The sequence below is a fragment of the Anneissia japonica genome, unplaced genomic scaffold (genome assembly GCF_011630105.1).
Source record: "Anneissia japonica isolate Jap-2015-1 unplaced genomic scaffold, ASM1163010v1 scaffold8323_len89300_cov191, whole genome shotgun sequence".
NCBI lineage: Eukaryota > Metazoa > Echinodermata > Crinoidea > Comatulida > Comatulidae > Anneissia > Anneissia japonica.
The window spans coordinates 1-19159 of record NW_022710586.1 but is presented as its reverse complement, the minus strand read 5'-3'; the positions used below and the strand labels follow the sequence as shown (position 1 = coordinate 19159).

General features: G+C 33.2%; 3 protein-coding genes across 3 annotated transcripts; 2 read left to right on the top strand and 1 right to left on the bottom strand.

Annotated features, from left to right (window-relative positions):
* The first annotated feature begins 3551 nt into the window (after positions 1-3551).
* On the top strand, positions 3552-5825 carry LOC117107009 (meiosis expressed gene 1 protein homolog). Its single transcript, XM_033248525.1, has 3 exons — positions 3552-3706; positions 4691-4841; positions 5118-5825. Exons 2-3 carry the CDS (start codon positions 4704-4706, stop codon positions 5244-5246), a joined length of 267 nt encoding a protein of 88 aa, XP_033104416.1. The 5' UTR covers positions 3552-3706; positions 4691-4703; the 3' UTR covers positions 5247-5825.
* A 131-nt stretch (positions 5826-5956) lies between these two features.
* LOC117107010 lies at positions 5957-8102 on the top strand. Its single transcript, XM_033248526.1, has 2 exons — positions 5957-6688; positions 6804-8102. The coding sequence occupies exon 2, from the start codon at positions 6861-6863 to the stop codon at positions 8100-8102; it is 1242 nt and encodes a 413-aa protein (XP_033104417.1). The 5' UTR covers positions 5957-6688; positions 6804-6860.
* Positions 8103-16374: 8272 nt separating this feature from the next.
* Positions 16375-17106, bottom strand: LOC117107005 (toll-like receptor 13). Its single transcript, XM_033248519.1, has 2 exons — positions 16749-17106; positions 16375-16619 (listed from the first exon to the last, which is right to left on the bottom strand). The coding sequence occupies exons 1-2, from the start codon at positions 17104-17106 to the stop codon at positions 16375-16377; spliced, it is 603 nt and encodes a 200-aa protein (XP_033104410.1).
* Between the last annotated feature and the right edge of the window lie 2053 nt (positions 17107-19159).

Sequence of the window (19159 nt, the reverse complement as noted above, 5' to 3'; positions counted from 1 at the left end):
ACTCTGCATTGCTGCGCCATCTTGTCAGCACTCTAGTTCATAACATAACATAACATAACTTTATTGAACATACACTTTTAAATCAGTGGCACACGTTCTTAAGAGACGGTGCGTTCACACATTTACAATACAAAATGAAAAATATACAAAAATAAAGGAAATCAAAACAGCATATAAAACTTGATTTAAAAAAAAAGAAAGACGATTAAGAAAATAAATATAAAGATAAGGTAATTTAAGTATTAAATGAATAATGTCACAGCCAATACTTAAATTGAAATGGAGTGTTAATTCTAGACTACTACAGTATTATTAAATCTATCAATTGACATTATAATTCATGATACACTTAATATTATATTAATTTTAATATAATATTGTTTAATAGCTCTATGGAGAAAAAGTAATCCGCTTTGGAAGAGGGCGTCCTATCTGTTGCCATGGATCTGAGATGGTTCCTGTTCTGCTGTTCACAGGATTGATACCCTAATGGTAAAGTCGAGCGGTCAAGGGTCAAAAGTTTCCAATTTAGCAAGAGGGCGCCATTCATGCCTTATTACAGAATTTGCACGCGTAAATCGCGGAGAACGCTATCTTGTGTTTATAAGATCTTTGGTTAAACGCAGACGCGACGGTGTGCGTCGGGGGCAGTCGCGTCGTAGAATATTAAACATGTTTATATTTCTCAAGACTGTCTCCGACGATAAATCGGGTCGGGCTGCGTCGGCCGACGCTGTCTGAGTTGGCCTTTATAGTTGTTGTTATAAAAATATATACTGTAAATCGCCTAAAATTGCAGAGACAAAAAATATAATAAAAAAAAAAACGAAGAAAAAAGTATATGCACTTGTATTTACGACGTTGTATTATAATAATCAATAGAAAATGATCCATTTATAAGTAACGTACACAGCACTTGATGATGGTGAAGTCGTTGTTGTACCATAAACGGACCCGCTTGCATGATGTTTTCAGTTGACCATAAACAGTAGACAACACAGTTAATAACTGAATAACCGAATCAACAATAGTTTGCTTAAAACGCCATTTTTTAAATTAAAAGTTTATTGAAAGTAACGTTCCATGGGCGTTATCTTAAAAAGACCCTGAAGATTTCGCACCTTATTCATGAACTTCAAGGTGCTATTAACTCGTATTTACCTCGGTTTGATGGTTTTATTTTCACTGCTGTTACTAATATAAAAACATTAAAAAGTACAACTCAAATAAAATTAACAGACCATTCTGATTCAATATATATTTTGGTAAATCATCAGTTCAGTTTATTTCTCATCATCAAAACATTGTACAAAATAGATAAAATTCGCACAAGGCAGGACAAAAATAATATAACAATAAAAGATAAGGATGGTCATATATGAAAGTTTTCGTTAAGAAGTAATAATTCGAAAAATACCGGTATGTGATTTAAGATGATTTTAACTACTTGCCCGCGATTTGAAACCAGTGTCAGTATAATCTTAGGTAAGCATGTGGTTAACATAACCAATAATTTAGTCCAATGAAATTGACCCTACCCGGGCGTCACTACAGCGTCCTCACCGATCTCTAACGTGACGTTGTTAGGTGGGTGTTTTATAGATTATTGGGAATGGTAATATCACCGAAAAAATAGTGACAGTTGAATGACTAACAAAGACAACTGAAGACAATAGTTTGTCATTAGAAGTTATTTAGTATAACTTTATTCGAAAAAATAATCTCAAAATAGTTTTCAGTGACGTCGTACGGTATGATGTGCAATTTTTACCAATTAAGCCCTTAGTAAAAAATATTTGAGCCATGTAGACCTTGCAAATCAACCCAGAAACCCGGTTGTTGATTGATTATTGGTAGCGTCCCTTCGCTGCCAAAAATAGTTTTTTGGCAGTTGCGTCCCCGGTGACATCGTGAGGGCATGGTGAAGGTTGGTTACGATTCGGTGGAACATCGATTGAGTATTTTCATTCATCTGGCCATGTAAGCCAGTGGTGTGTCTAGATGTCTTGAAATGGGGGAGTGATGGGGCGCGAAGTTGAAGTGGGGGAGGTGCTCGATGATCAGTTGAGAGGGGCGCGAATTCGCAAAATAAAGGTGATTTTTAACTAATTTTCGGGGAGGGGGAGTAGATACGCCACTGATGTAAGTACAGATTTGCGCTTATATTTTACACATTTTTATAGCTTATGGTGATAATTTAGACAAAGACCCTGCAAGTCTACCCATGGAGTTATAATTATTTTGAGTCTACCCATACACTTAAATTAGTGTAGAAAACTAGATGACGTCGGTACGATGTTTCTTTAAAAAAATAACAAATACAATGAATATTCTCAGAAGTCTAAAATGCACGGAACTATAATTAGTATTTCATCATATACAAATTGTAAATAGGAAGAAAGTATTATCGTGCATGATAAGAAGGTAAAACGTTCCCAACGTCAACACAATGAGAGAGTTACGGTACGTAGCGTCTCGATTATCGTGTGCATGTGTGTGATTGAAGATAATTTCGTACGTGCCGTCTTGATCCAAATTAATGAAAAGTGTACAACGATAAATACGGTGAAAATGAGGCTAAATTTTCATAGAAATAAAAAACGCGAAAGAATCACAACATTAATAATAATAATAATAATAATAATAATAATAATAATAATAATAATAATAATAATAATAATAATAATATTAATAATAATAATAATAGTATAATACAAATTCAATAATAAGATTGGAGGAATTACAATATAAAAGCATTAAACATTTAAATAATTAAAACTTTAAAATACAGACAAAATGATGCTAAACAATGCCATAAAAGTGAAAAAAGCGCGAAAGAAAAAAAAAACACTTAATAATAGTAAAAATAATAATAATAATAATAGTAATAATAATAATAGGCCTAATAATAATAATAATAGTAAAAATAATAATAATAATAATAATAATAATAATAATAATAATAATAATAATAATAATAATAATAATAATAATAATAATAATAACAACAGCAACAATAATAATAATAACAGCAACAATAAAACATACAGTGGCGGATCTGGGGAAGGGGGGTGGTGGCTAGCCACCCCAATGGTCACTCGTCTTGTGTGCTTCTCGTGCACTCTAGTAAAACATACACTTTCTTCTTTTTTAAGCTGAAAAGTGCGCAATTCTATTATAGTTTTAACTTGTTAGCGGCCATCTTGGTAGTCGGAGTTGCCAAGACTGTAATTCAAACATGGAGTAATTATCAAAAAGTACTACAAACCTTTCATAACCTTAGTAATCAGAGCATTTTTTTTTTTTTGCATTTAAAACAAACAATTACTGTACAAGAATACGGCGACGATAAATTCGCCCTTGTATAGTTCGCACTAAATGCATCCGCTCGAACTGGCATCCGCTCGAACTGACATGCGCTCGAATTGACTGGCCTTCCGAAAGATGCTTACTGCACCCGACGACTTTCTCACGCTAAATTAACCAATCACCATTTTGCTTTGAACTATACTTTCCCATCATGCATTTGGCACGCTACTGTATCTAGGCAACAAAGAAAACATTACGCGTCGAAAACAAATAAACCAGCTTTTGTTGTATCTTGAAAACCGTTTCTTCATTCATTCATCGACGATATCACCGACGACGAAACCAGGGATCTGATTAGTAACTCAACCTTTCTCAAAATAATTTTGCCATACAACAGGTATGTTTTACCCTATACTATAAAAAGGAAATGCCTAAAAATACGGCCGAGGAGGAGTCCGGTCTAGGCCTAGTTTGGCTTGGGCCTAGGCGGCAGGCCCAGTCTAGGCACCCAGAGGAGTAGCCTAGGCTGGGCCTCTTTCTCTAGGCCTAGGTCGGGGCCTACCTAATAATAGTGGTAGCTGCTGTACTCTGCCGTAGTAGTAATTGATTTTAATAATAACCATATAGGACTAGGCTGCTGATCTGATTAATGTGAATTTCAATTTCATTTGTGATGATATTTCTTCTTGTCAATTTTAATTTTATTTTTATTTATTGTTTAAAATTTTATTGTATTGTACAGGCTACAGCATTATAAAAAAAATAGTATTAGTAATTAATAGATAGATGTAGTAGGCCCTAGGCATATTGGCTTATTTTTTTTTTCATTTAATTTCAATCTGGTTTTAAATTTTCCTGGGTAAATGAAAACATAAATAAATCCTGATATTACAACTTAAAGCTTACTGTACTCCTGAAAACGATTGAAGTAACTCAACCAAGTAAAACATCAAGACATTCTCAACCAACAATCTTTTCAGAACTATCTACGTGGTGTACCAGAAGCATTAGTATTATAAACTTAAAACTTTCTTTAAATTTAAATATACTGTGGGTCTACTTTAAAAATTGAATGTAGGCATAGGCCTAGTCATCTGCATTATTGAATAAAATATACAGATGAAACTTCTTTATTTCAGATACTCACAACTCAGTTTATATCTATAATGCTAACTTTGACCTATGAATTCCCATTGCAATACCTTGTGCTATAATTATGTGTGTGCTGTTCACCGATTTGTGGTTTTTTTTTTGTACTAACCTCTGTGTTATTTTTGTATTTATATTTATATTCATTACATGTATAAGCATCAAGAAAAAGAATTTTACTTGTGAATTTTTTAAATAAGTGACAATAAAAGTATCTTGTATCTTGTACTAGTATAACATTTAAAATGAGTGCAAGTGTTGACGCACCACAGCCAAAGTCAATCAGGAGGCCTAAGACGTGGTCAGATGAGGTGGAAGAGGCCTATAGATTTCAACTTGCTGGCTATAGAGATGAAACTGAATACTTATCTACTCAGAGAGAAGTAAGTACAAACTGAATACTTATTTTGATAAGTTGATTCAGGTAGCGAAAGTATTGATACTTTGAGCTTTACAGCATTGGCAAATAATTGAAAGGGATAGGAGTTTGCTGTATGAGAAGCTCAAGAAATAAAATTGGTTGTCCCGTAAGGACCAGCTTGATCTTATTTTAATGTCATTCTTATTCTGATGTTTTATAATGTTAATTTTTGTGATAGTGTTGCTGTTTTTGATAATCTTGTTAAAGTTTCTATATACCTGCATCTTTGTTTTCCCAGATTACTAGGTGGCCGCATAATGGTTACATTAAGAAGCTGACACGTAAAGATGGGTATTTCTACTACTACAACAAAACGAGAGAGTGCGAAGAGAAAGATGTTCATAAAACAAAATTATATGAATACTAAGCATGGACTTACTGTTATTTCATATCTGTGATTACTTTCGATATTGGTTATTGATTTATCTATTTTATTGCTGGATAATACAAAAAAAAACAACACTATTTGGAATTAAGCCTAATAACCACAAACTCACTACAGTCAAAACATTACTGCCAAGTTAACAAAGAAGTCATAAAAAATATGTTACACTGAATGAGGAAGGATCTGCTTGCGTGGACACATAGTTTACTTTCTTTTAATTCAACAGGACTTTCTCTGATCTGATGCTGTGGTTTGTGAATCTCAATAAAACCCTTTTGGTATTACAGAATTATGCATTCACATAGACTCACCATGGTAAGAGCAAAAGTGTGTGGTACTGTATCCTCAGTTATAATAACCTATTGAATCTACCAGGTGCCCAGTGTTGTATAGTAATTTCATACTCAACTTTCTTTTTAAAATCGTTTAAGGTCATTATTATAGGTTAATACTGTACATAAAATTTGTAAATACCAAGGATAATGCAATGTTGTTTTTGTTTAGATGCCTAAAAATACCATTGATTTCTCTTATCTTAATAAATTAAAAAAATTGTTTCCATACATTTTTCCTGGTTTTTATTTACTGTACAATGTTTGAAATTTTCACTTTGCATCCTCTATCAAACAGTTACAGTACTATTGTAATCCAGGTGGACGTACGTACGTGTGAGTGGACGTACCCTTTAAACTGTTCTCCAAATTCTTGAAATTTTGTACATTTGACGTTTCAAATTGTGACTCTACTTTCTTATTACTGATCAGTGTTTTAACTTGGAGTTTCGTTAAGTCTGCTCATTTTCATCTTATTTTGAAATTTTAACGTTTGATACCTACGAATTTTTAAGCCACGTCATACCAGTCCTCAGCCTAACCAAGGCGAATCCGTCACTGGACAGATCAACTCTGCAACGGTTACTGGACATAGAACTGACCAGCACTTAACTAGGCCTAGCTCATGCAACAAATGTATTTGCCGTAAGATCATCCCAAAGCAATATCAATTTTAACAGAACTGAACTTTACTGGTTTAAATAACTGATATTTTCATTCGAGTTTTATTGATATTTCAAAATCTTATCCAGATTTTCATTTTCATTGCCTACTCTACTTGGCGCGATTTTTTCAACCGGCTGATCAAAGCACTATTATGTTGTTGTTCACCGTTGCTTAGCGCCGAGTTTACCATTAGATTCCTGAGGGCGTGACACAAAGATCTGATCTAAATTGTTGAACATCGTTGAAAATGAAACTTTATATCCTATTAGCACACCTACTTTGCATTGTCATTAGATTTGCTTCAATAACGCAACCAATCGTTTATGACAAAATTTCACCTGAAATCAATTATTTTGCTGAAAATTGGATTTCGCAAGTAAATACTGGTATCGATAACCTAGACTTACATTCTCCATTACTCAGATTATTTGCATCATCCCGATCATGTCGATTTCTGATTCAACGAACAAATTTATTCCTCCTCATTATTCTCGCTGGTGATGTATCCACTAACCCAGGACCAACAAGGAATCCATGCGCTGTTTGCTCTAAAGCCGTCGCCAAAAATCATAGAGCCATATATTATGACTCATGCAAAATGAAATGTCATATAAAATGTGGAAGAATTTCCCCCAACGTATTCAAACAATATCAAAACTGCCGTCCTGCATCTTGGATTTGTCCCTTTTGCCTCCTCCAAGAGCTACCTGGTGATGTTAATATATCCCCTGATCCGGGTAAAATTAACAATTATTGGGATAAACTGCCGTTTCCATTTGGTTTCTCTAACGACGATCTTTCTACCACTGATACCACTGGAGATACTACACTTGAAGGTATGGAGGATTACGATTTTACTGCATTCAACTCCAAGGGTCTACACCATATCCATATTAATATAAGATCTTTGCCCCCAAAGATTGAAGAACTTCGGTTTCTGGCTACTAAAACAAATGCAACCACTATCTCTGTGACTGAAACTTGGTTGGATCATTCCGTTACTGACAACGAGATTCATATAGATGGATACAATCTCTTCAGAAAAGATCGCAATCGCGAAGGTGGCGGAGTGTGTATATACACACACATCAACAGAGCTGTCACACGACGGGAGGACTTGGAAGTCGATGACATGGAAACAGTATGGGTTGACGTTCTCTTACCGAGATCAAAACCTATTACAGTGGGCACATGCTATCGACCCCCGAAAAGCAACCCAAAATTATTTATTGAACATTTAGAAAACTCGACTAATATGGTATGTTCTACAAATGAACTAATCATTCTTGGTGATATGAACATTAACACTATGAAAGACAGCTATCTTACACGATTTTATAAATCTTTTATTTCTAACAATGGTCTGTTATCAATTATCAATGAGGTGACTAGAATTTCTAAAAATTCTATATCTTGCATAGAACATATTTTATGCAAAAGTAATTTTAAAGTTAGACAATCAGGTATATTTCAAATCGGAATTAGTGACCACTTTATGGTATATTGTACAAGGAAAAAAGCTGTAGAGTCTATCAATTTCCATAACACAGTACACATTAGATCTTTGAAAAAATACGATGTTAAGTTATACATAAGTAAGCTACAAGACATTGATTGGTCCTCCAGAATTTATAACTGTTGTGAAGTTAACATCGCATGGTCTAATTTAAAAAAAATTCTTATTGATATTGTCGATACTATAGCACCTCAGAAGCAAATAAGACTAAAACATAAATCACAGTCTTGGTTAAATTCTGATATTTTAATGAACATCAAATTAAGAGATACTTTACTAAAAAAAAATCGCTCAATTCGATTTCAAAAAACAGGTTTAAATTAAGCCATGTTTCTGAAGAATTTATTAGAAAACAGATTAATGCACTTGATCATAACAAGAGCACGGGTCTTGACAATATCCCGACAAGATTCCTTAAGGATGGAGTAGACGTACTGGTAGGTCCCATTACTCATATTATTAATCTCTCTATAACCACCAATACTGTTCCGGACAACTTGAAACTTGCAAAGATCTCACCACTTTTTAAAAAGGGAAACTGAACTAATCCGGAAAACTATCGACCAATCAGTATCCTCTCCTCCATCTCCAAAATTCTTGAACGGGCTATTGCCACCCAACTTGAAAAATACCTTGCCGATAACAATATTTTATTCAAATTTCAGTCTGGTTTTAGACAGGCCCACTCTACAGAGACATGCCTGATCAATCTAATCGACGACCTGAAATCCAACATCACTAATGGCCTTTACACTGGAATGATCCTGATTGATCTACAAAAGGCCTTCGATACTGTCGACCACGAAATCCTTCTCGAAAAACTCGACTGTATGGGAATTGACTGTGTCAAATGGTTCAGGTCGTATCTATCCGATAGATCTCAGGTAGTCTCTCTGGAGGGCGCTTTTAGTGAACAGCGTTACATTACATACGGCGTGCCTCAAGGAAGTATCCTTGGACCGCTTTTGTTCTTATGCTTCATTAATGATATGGAAATTTGTATTGATAATGACTGTAAACTGTTGCTATACGCAGACGACAGTGCTATTTTATACGCCCACCATGACCCTGATTATATTACAAGAAAACTGAGCAAGGTCCTTGACCAATGCCAACAATGGCTAATCAACAACAAATTATCAATAAATACTAAAAAAACTGAATTTATTATTTTTGCCACTAAAACGAAACTTAAAAAAGTTAATTCATTCCAAATATCGATAAATGGCTTCACTGTTAAAGGAAGTAATTATGTTAAATATTTAGGAGTTAATATTGATAATGCAGTTAGCTGTAACTTAATTGCAAATGATATAGTCAACTCGCGACTTTCTTTTCTTTACAGACAGAAAGCCTGCCTCAATTTCAAATGTCGTAAACTTTTAACTTCTGCCCTAATTTCTTGCCTTTTTGACTATTCTGCGTGTGCTTGGTAACTCTCTTAAACTGAGACTCCAGACTACGCAAAATAAAGTTGCGAGATTTGTTTTAAATTTTGGCCCAAGGTCCCATATTGGTCATCAAGAGCTTGCCAGTCTGGGATACCTGAATATTACATCCCGTGTCAAATATCTTAAACTCAATCATATTCATAACATCTACCACAACAAATGTCCAGATTATGTACCTAAATTTTAACCCAATTTCAAGCCAACACCGATACAACACCAGAAACAGGATATATAACTTTGTTGTTCCAAAAACAAAAGGTGCTAATCACACTTCATTTTTTGCAACTGGTATCCGAGACTGGAATGCTCTACCCAATTATCTTAAAGAAATTACTGACCACAGGATGTTTAAGAGAAAGCTTAAAGAATTTTTACTTACTGATTTTTAATGTTTCATGTTTTTATCCTTTACTATATGCAGTTTTTATATTTACTCAATTAGTAATTTTACTTTTTTTAATTTTTAATTTTAAATTGGCCTATGTTCCTATTTTATATATTTTACTATATATTCTAAACCTTGCCAGATCACTATCTGTAAATATTCGCTCTTGTGCAATAATTACCCTGGCTTCTGGACCCCATTGGAAATAAGTCTGGTGTACAATCACTAGACTTAATGGGTTATCCAGGCATTCAATTATTATTCATCTCCTTTTTTATGTTCGTTCTCAAAATGTTATTGTTATGTGTGTGATATTGAATGCAAAATAAATCAAATCAAATCAAATTCTTTGAACAAAGATTGGCAACAGTAGAAAAGTTGGTATTGCTCACCAGCACCCTGACTGTTTGGCTCTAATAGTTGGAAGGTTGTTTGATATCACCCATCGGCACCTTAGCAGTTTGGCTCCAATAGGAACGTTGGTACGTTGGTATTGCCCACCAGCACGCTGACTGTTTGCCTTTTGTAGGAACATTGTTGGATATTGCCCATCAGCACCCTGACCGTTTGGCTCCAGTAGGAACATTAGTTGGTATTGCACACCAACACCCAGACTGTTTTGCCTCAAGTGGAAACGTTGGTGGATATTGCCCACCAGGACCCAGACCATTTGGCTACAATAGGAACGTTGGTGAATATTGCCCACCAGCACCCTGACAAATTGGCTATAGTAGGAACGTTGGTCGGTATTGCCCATCATCACCTTCACCGTTTGCCTTCCCGCATTATCTTCCATTAATGGACAAACTTCAATGTGAACCTTGTGTCCAACTAGCCTAATATGATTTGCAACCAGTGCACAATTGTTTGGATGTGTGGCTTTCTTTTTAATTCATTAATTAAAAAAATTTAATATTTTTAATGATTTAGTTAAAATAAAGTTTTTGCATTATATTTTGCGTAACCCAGGATGGGATATCCCTCCGGGTCAGAGGGAACCTGAAACTCATCAAGGGTAAAGGCGTTCACTTCCCTATTTAGACCACACTTTGCCTAATGTAACGCAATTACTCTCTTTTAACGTTAGTTTCATCTGAATTTTATACTCAAACTGTCATCAGTTGCTATAGTGAAATGATCAGTATATCTGTGCGCGTACTATATTTAACTGTTGTTGAACGGAAATAAAGATCTGTTACATGGTATGCAATTCCAATCAATGTATCTAGAACAATAATGAGCATGTACAGGATTCTTGCATACATCACACCCAATTATAAAATGACTATTGTCTATAGTTTTATTACATATTTCGCAGATCATTTAGTACAAGAAAAAAAAGACAGTATAAATATTAATCTTAGTTCACATGCAACAGTTTTGTATTCACATATATATTCACAAGCTAAAAAATAATCCATTTAAGGGAAGTAACATTCATTAGCAAAGTTAGGGCCAAAAGGAAAACACAGAGATAAGCTTCTTGGAAAAATATGCAACATGGACAATGTTGAATTTGCAACTTGTTATCCTCCAATGTTCAAGTGGTAATTGGAAAATTTTAAAATACTGTAATCTCATTATTCCTACTAGAAGAGCATATAAAATTAAGCAGGAGCCTAACATTATTAATATTTTGATCATATTATTTTGATCGTAAGTTAATGAATCCAAACCATTGAATTATTAATGTTCTTGTATCTTGTTCATTTTTTATGTTCATTGTGTGAAACAATAAAACTGAAAACTGAATATTATACTGTAATTTCACTTGAAAGCAAATAATTTTGTCTACAGACGAAGCAATTCAAATATTGAAATTTATTTTAATATTTTGTTAGCATTTCATGGTAAAAAAGCAAAATGTATTAACAATAAGTACTTGTAAAATTAATGGTAGCATTTAATGTACAGTAATTTTCTGTATGTAAAATAATACAATTCCAAACAAAACCTGGTTTCTTCATCATTGAACTTGCCTGTCAAAAATTGGCCTACTGTATACCGCAAAATACAAATGACTAATAAAGTATTACACTGATTATAAAAATTCATCAGGATTATTTAATTGTTCATGATGTCAAACGTCGCTAGATAAAGTAAGTGTTTATCATTGGATTTTCATAAAGAAACATTTGATATAATATTACACTACTGTAATAATAATAATAATACACTAAAATAACAATGAAGCACATGTAACTATCAAATATAGCAAATGCTACTACACAGCTGTTTATAATACAGTACTTATAATACTGACTAATTTTAAACTATTTCTACTTTCTGTACATGTTTGGCATACATGTACCAAATAAATGAATTACTGTATTGTTTTATTTTACTTTTTTTGTTGATACAGCATCCCATACCCTGATAAAGTTGGATCCTTGTTTCTTTTTTTGTTGATACAGCATCCCATACCCTGATATAGTTGGATTCTTGTAGATAATTCTTTATACCCAACTAATCTCTCTATGTACAAAAATTTGTTGCAATGTAAATTGTGCATTTATCACTAAGATGTCTGCACAGTTAAGGCTGTTAACATGTTTGCTGCCATCGACGAGTATACTTGTCCCACTGGGTGCTGCTGAGGGCACTATGGACGACTATACTCATCAAAACCGGGGTAACATTCTAGTGTTTATTAATTTATTGTTATACATTGTAGAACCACAGACTTGACGGCTGATAATTCGGGGAATACTGTACAGTATACACCTAGATGATAATGTACAAATAACTTATGTATGTTTGTTGTGTTATGTTGCAGGAAGCACACTAGATTACACAAGTGTGGGTGCCCTCTGAACATATACAACACATGCAAAAAGCGGACTAGAAAGCTCGCACTTGGCAGAGGCAATAAAAAGTACTGTCCCATTGCCGGTGATGAGTTTACTTATCTCCCAATATTTTCTTGCCACTTTTTTAGACATGTCATTTTGATGATAAAATTATGACAATCAAATTTCAAAAAAGCATGTTTGTACATGTGTACTTGTTTTAGCACATGGGAAGGAACCTAAAAATATGGTCTGGCAGTTAACGTGTTAAGCAAAAGCTTTTAATGTAGAATTGGGATTACGGATTTTCTTTTTTTTTTTAAGATTAAAATGTAACATTTTATCTTAGGCCAGGTGCACATTGTATCAGCTAACATAATTTTATGGAGATATCAAATCAACAAGACTCAAGCAGGGAATCGTATTCTACAAAGATGTGACAAAAATACCACTGACAAACAGCAGACGCTATAGCGTTGTCAAGAGCAGAGACGGATTTTGTGTGCCCAGCTTCACACAACATGAGTTACATAGTATAAACCTAGCTTAAAATGCTAATTTCTAAATACATATTAATGGGAAATAGTTAAAATCATTTGTGTCTTACACAACATAAAAATATACAGTTACACCAGTGGTGGCTCCAGATATTTGCTGACTAGGTTTTAGACCACAATATTAGTGATTGCCAATCAAAATAACATTTTGAATAGGAAAATTAATATTTTTTGTGTAATAGCTCCAGACAACTGGGATCCAGGGCTCCTACTGGCATCACCACTGAGTATTTTAAAAAGAACCTACAGTATATTTACTTAATAAAAAACAGTTTAACTGTGTTTTACAAATGGAAATAAGTATACTTAACAATATACAGATCAAAATATTAATATAAAAGCTATAATAATTTCTTTTAAATAGTTAAACTATTCAAAATTGTATTTTACAAAACGTGAAACCATGTAAAATACAGTAGTATACCCTAAATATATAAGAATAAAAAGTGGTTAAAACCATCTGTTTTAATACACATGAAAATATGTCACATAAAACATTATTTTAAAAAGAAAACTAGTTAGTAAAAAGGAGTTTAACTGTGTTTTACACATGAAAGTATAAGATACTTAACAATATACAGATGAAAATAATATAGTTAAACTATTTAAAATTGGGTTTTACAAAACGTAATGTAAAATAGCATACCCCTAAATATATATCAAACGATTTAATTGAGTCTTACACAACATATAATATGTCACATAGCATATTATTTTAAAAAGAAACTATATTTAATTAGTAAAAAGTAGTTTAACTGTGTTTTACACATGAAAGTAAGTATACTTTACAATATACAAATGAAAATATTATAAAAAATCTATATTTAATTTTTAAAAACAGTTGAGCTATTTAAAATTGTGTTATACAATAAAGCCAAGTAAAATAGCATACACCTAGATATATATCAAAGAAAACTAGTTAAAACTATTTAACTGAGTCTTACACAACATGAAAATATGTCACATAGCATATTATTTAAAAAAAACACAACTATATTTAATTAGTAAAAAAACAAAACAGTTTAACTGTGTTTTACACATGGAAATAAGTATACTTAACAATATACAAATGAAAATAATATAAAATCTATATTTATTTTATTTAAATAGTTAAACTATTTAAAATTGTGTTTTACAAAATGTCAAAGCAAGTAAAATAGCATACCCCTAATTTTTTTTTCAAAGAAAAATAGTTAAAACCATTTAATTGAGTCTTACACAACATGAAAATATGTCAAATAGAAAATTATTTTAAAAAGAAATTGTATGTACTTAGTAAAAAAACAGTTTAACTGTGTTTTACACATGGAAATAGGTATACTTAATAATATAGAGATGAAAATATTAATATAAAAGAAGAATAAATAGAAGAACCATTTAATTTAGTCTTACACAACATGAAAATATGTCAAATAGAACATTATTTTAAAACGAAACTGTATTTACTTAGTCAAAAAAACAGTTTAACTGTGTTTTACACATGGAAATAAGTATACCTAATAATATAGAGATGAAAATATTAATATAAAATTATATTTAAAAAAATACTTATTTAAATTAATTAAAAATAATTAAACTAATTAAAATTTTGTTTTATACAACAAGAAACCAAGGACAATAGCACACACCAAACTTATAAATGTACAAATGAAAATACTGTACTAATTTTTAAATCTATAAATCAACTATGTGATTGCATCTTACAAAATATAAAAAAAAACATGTCACAATCACCTAACATATAATCACAGAATCCGGTGATATAATGTACAAATGAAAATATTTTAATCTAAATTCATGCACAGTATATTAAATAAAAGAAGAGTTAATTGTGTCTAACACAACATGAAAACAAGTCACACAGGCTACACCTTGTAGGTTTTAATGCACAAAATAAAATACTAATAATGTATTAAATAAAAAATAGTTTATAACTACAGTATTTGACTTACAAACAAGTCATGCACAAATGAATATATACATTTTAAAAATAACATAAATCAGCTTGTTTTAAATGTGATTTATAACTAGAAAACTATTAGCTAATAAAGCACAAATAGCTGACACACACACTGAGGAGGGGACTGGTGGGAATATGGAATGACCACTGTGGTGGGGAAAGATTAATAATAATAAGAACCTTCTACACATTGTCATCATACACAACAACCTGGGTAAAGACTTGTGAAAACAATGGCCTGTTTTGAGTACCTTCTCAATAGACCTTTTCAGAGAGTGAATCTAACTTGACAACCAACTAATCAGAACCAGATCGGGAATATGGGTGTGTCCTACAAACACATGTACGTGTCCTACAAACACATGTACTGTCCTACAAACGGAAATGTTCGCATATGTTTTCACTGTCGTTTTGTGGGACCTTAGCAACAATATCCAAGGGGCGTGGCTTAGCGGAATGGTTCATTGTATCCTTCAAAACAAACTGGGGAAGGGATTTGTCGGTACAATAGGAATGGCCTGTTAAGAACCTTCTAAAATGTGTCATACACAATGAAGTGGGGAAGGGATTTGCAGGTAAAATAAGAAACGGCCTATTTCGGAACATTCTAAAATGTTTAATACGCAACAAACTGTGGAAGGGATTTGCGGGCAAAGTAAGAAATGGCCTGTTTCAGACCATTCTAAAGTGTCATACACAATGAACTATGGAAAGGATTTGCAGGCAATATAAGAAATGGCCTGTTCAGAACCTTCTAAAGTGTCATAAACAATAATCTGCAACATATAAACACAACACAGAATAAGCAAAGAGCACTATAACTATACATAATGAATAAATATTATGTAACTTACATGCAAAATTAAAATTATATTATTTGTGAGAAGACCATGTTTGATTGAACACTATATTTCACAAACCTTCCTGTGAACCATCAAATGAAGCTTCAATCCAACCACTACACTATAAACTTTAATGGATTATTATTTTTCTCCTTTTTTATTTTGGTACTTGTTTACCTTTCGTTTAAATGTGGTTATCATTTTGTCTTTTACATTCTAATTTTCCTATATTTTGTTACTTTACATGGCTTTGAACGACCTTCAAGAAAAAAAACCACTTGGGTGAATAAAGTGTATCCGTGTAAAAAGACAGTGTATTATCATCATTATTATAGGCTTCATTTAGTGTTAATAATGAATTTGTTCACTGGTTTATTTATATAATAGTATACAAAAATACATAATTAAAAATTTCTCTACATTTTATAAAGCTCCATTTCATTATAGTGAACCAATTCTCTACACCTCTGGCAAATACATGCAGGAGATACCTAATCAATAGGCGCATCTGAGCAAAGGCCAGCGGGGAGAAGGGCACAGTCTTTGGGTCTAGTGGCCACATACAAAAATGAAAAATTTGAACCTTTAAAAGAAATTTAAACTCCACAGTGGTTATCTTAAAGAATCCTTCAATTTTTCCCAAAATGCAAGTTCTTCATCTGGATTATGTGGCCACTCGATGTACGTATTATCTTTAATGAATCTTCTAATAAGGCGATGCACCTTTAATTGATCGGTCAACAGCTGATCAGGAATTTTCTGTAAAAAGATCAAAATAATGACCTCCTTACGTTCCTTGAAAAGCCGTGACAACGCAAACTGTAGTTCGTATTTGCACCAGCCACTATCCAAAAATGCTTAAGTTCAATTTAAAACCCCCTGTTGGTTGGTAATGCCACACGAATTTTGCCTTTACAGTATACGAACTATCGGTCCTGTCTCTTATACACATCTAGATGTGTATAAGAGACAGCCTTGAAACAAACCGGATTCTGCTTCATGTAGTTGGTTTTTCCTCAGGATGAGAGTCTCCAGCTTGGTTAAATGATTGAAAGCAGCAGTCGAGATCTTGGATATGGAGTTGTAGGAAACATCAATTTGTACTAAGTTATGTAGTCCTTGAAAGGAGTCGTCATCAAGCTTTTTTATACGGTTGTGAGAGAGAACAATAACTTCTAAAGTTGAAGGTAGCCCCTTTGGTACTTCTTCCAATGAATGATGGCTACAGTTGAAATATTTGTGGTCCACCACCTTAGGACATGGTGTTGGGGTTGATGCACTAGAAAGCACAAGCTGTAGGATAAGGCACAAAATCCAAAGCGAAAGACCATTTGTTTCTGACATAGCTTGGATTGGTGGCTGACTTCAAATGCAATTTATCTGGTTCTTCTGCAAAGAGTAAAAATAAAAGAAATATTGCAACAAATTTAAAAAAAATGATTAACACAATGATAATGCACAGAAATATAACATAAATTTAATGGACTTAAAAACATTCCAAAAGGGTAGGCCTTTACCAATTTTCAGAGGTACTAAACAATTATGGTAAAAACACAACATGATAAATATTTAAAACACTTCCAATACGGTCATGTTTGATCACTCTGCTTCATTTCTAACATCTAATATCTAGTTTTTTTTGCAATGGTTTTCAATTTTGATATCTGATGATTTCTAGTGAACCCCCTCAAATTTTTGAACTCGGACTGAATGTCTGTTTTTAATTACCTAGCATTAAATCAAAATTTAGCACCTAATTCATTATTTGGTCACCCGTTTTTAAATTGTAGCCCTGCGATGCAAGCCTACATTCATAGAATATCTCAGCTTCAGAAGTTCGGAGATTTAAATTAAACGCAACTCCAGCAAACCATGACTTTACGATGGCACACATACGAATGGCAAACATCGATAAAAACCTGGCTGCCGTCTCAACTTTCACTGGCCTTTGGCTGAATGTTTGTAAGAAATGTACCAACCGTTAACGAAACCAGTCGCCATCTACCTAGAGTAAATGGTGCCATAAAACGAAGCTAAAGTTTTGCGACTTAATCCACCAAAGGCAGATAAAGTTTTGCGACTTAATCACCTGATTGTGGATTGTGTGGTTAGTAAATTCCATAGCCATACTGTCCATAGTGCACAGTAAACTATGTGCTGTTGGAGCATTTTGGGGAAATTGACTCTCCTTTTTTCCATCCCAAACAAAATATTATTAATAAATAACATGGTCCATCTCAGTTATCATAGCCAGTCACAATAGGCTAGGAAGTTTGTTTTCAACAGCAGACACACACTACAGAACGGAGTGCGTCAAAATGAGTGTTTGTTAATTTTTAGTGATAAAGAATCATGAAACGTCCTAGAATAACCATGGAGGTATTATTGAGAAGGAGATCACTCGGCAAAGCCATGCGCACGCAGCGCTATGCAAATGAACCAAGATCAAAGTTGCCGCAGCGCGTAAAGAACGTTTGCGCGATGCCTTTGAAGTCCCATGTGTTCCCCGCCATCAAATTTTCAGCGGGCATAGTTGACCAAAAAATTGAACATGACGAAATGGAGAGCACCTTCTTTTCTCAATGCGCACTACATACTGTCAATCATTATGGCTGCGCAATCTTTTCTATTTAGAAGCTGATACATTTATCTCTCATAAAATATCAAACATATTAATATTTTCCTCCAAGAAAAGTTTCGAATTTTTATGGAACATTTACATGACCTATAAAAGTATAGTATATTTCAACTTCAATTTTCATAAATTGGCCAAAATTCGCCAATTCTAATTTTAACAGATATTAATTAATAAATGATTAAGGATTATAATAAACTAAGTCATTTTAGGGTTAACGAGGGTTAACTATTCGAAAAATGAATCCAAAATCTGAGTATTTTTCAGTTTTACGCTGACTTAGCTTTATAGTCGAAATCTTTAGACAAAATTATAATGAACACAGAAGTAATTTTAACACTAGATTTGAACTTGTCACTGAGGACGAGTTAGGTGATCCGCCATACTTGGACCCTCACGAAGCACGCACGGTTCTGATTGAAAAGTATTATATGCTAAAACATGCTCTATTTAATGAGTAATTTTGAGAATTTTAAGGACTTACGAATGTGTACACATACGTCTTAACGTCCGTGCGCACGGTTGTATTAATACAGTGTCAGAAACCCAACACATGTAACCGAAACGTAATTTCCAGCTTCAGTATGTGCTGTGGGCGTAGAAATAAGCGTACGGCACGTAAATTTTGGAAAGTTTTGGAATATTCAAAATGACCTGAAACGTGCTTTAAATTATCTGAAAAGTGATACGAATACCTTACGACGTGCCTGACGACGGTAATGGCACATGAATTTAAACCTTGTCAAGTTTAATTTAAAACCC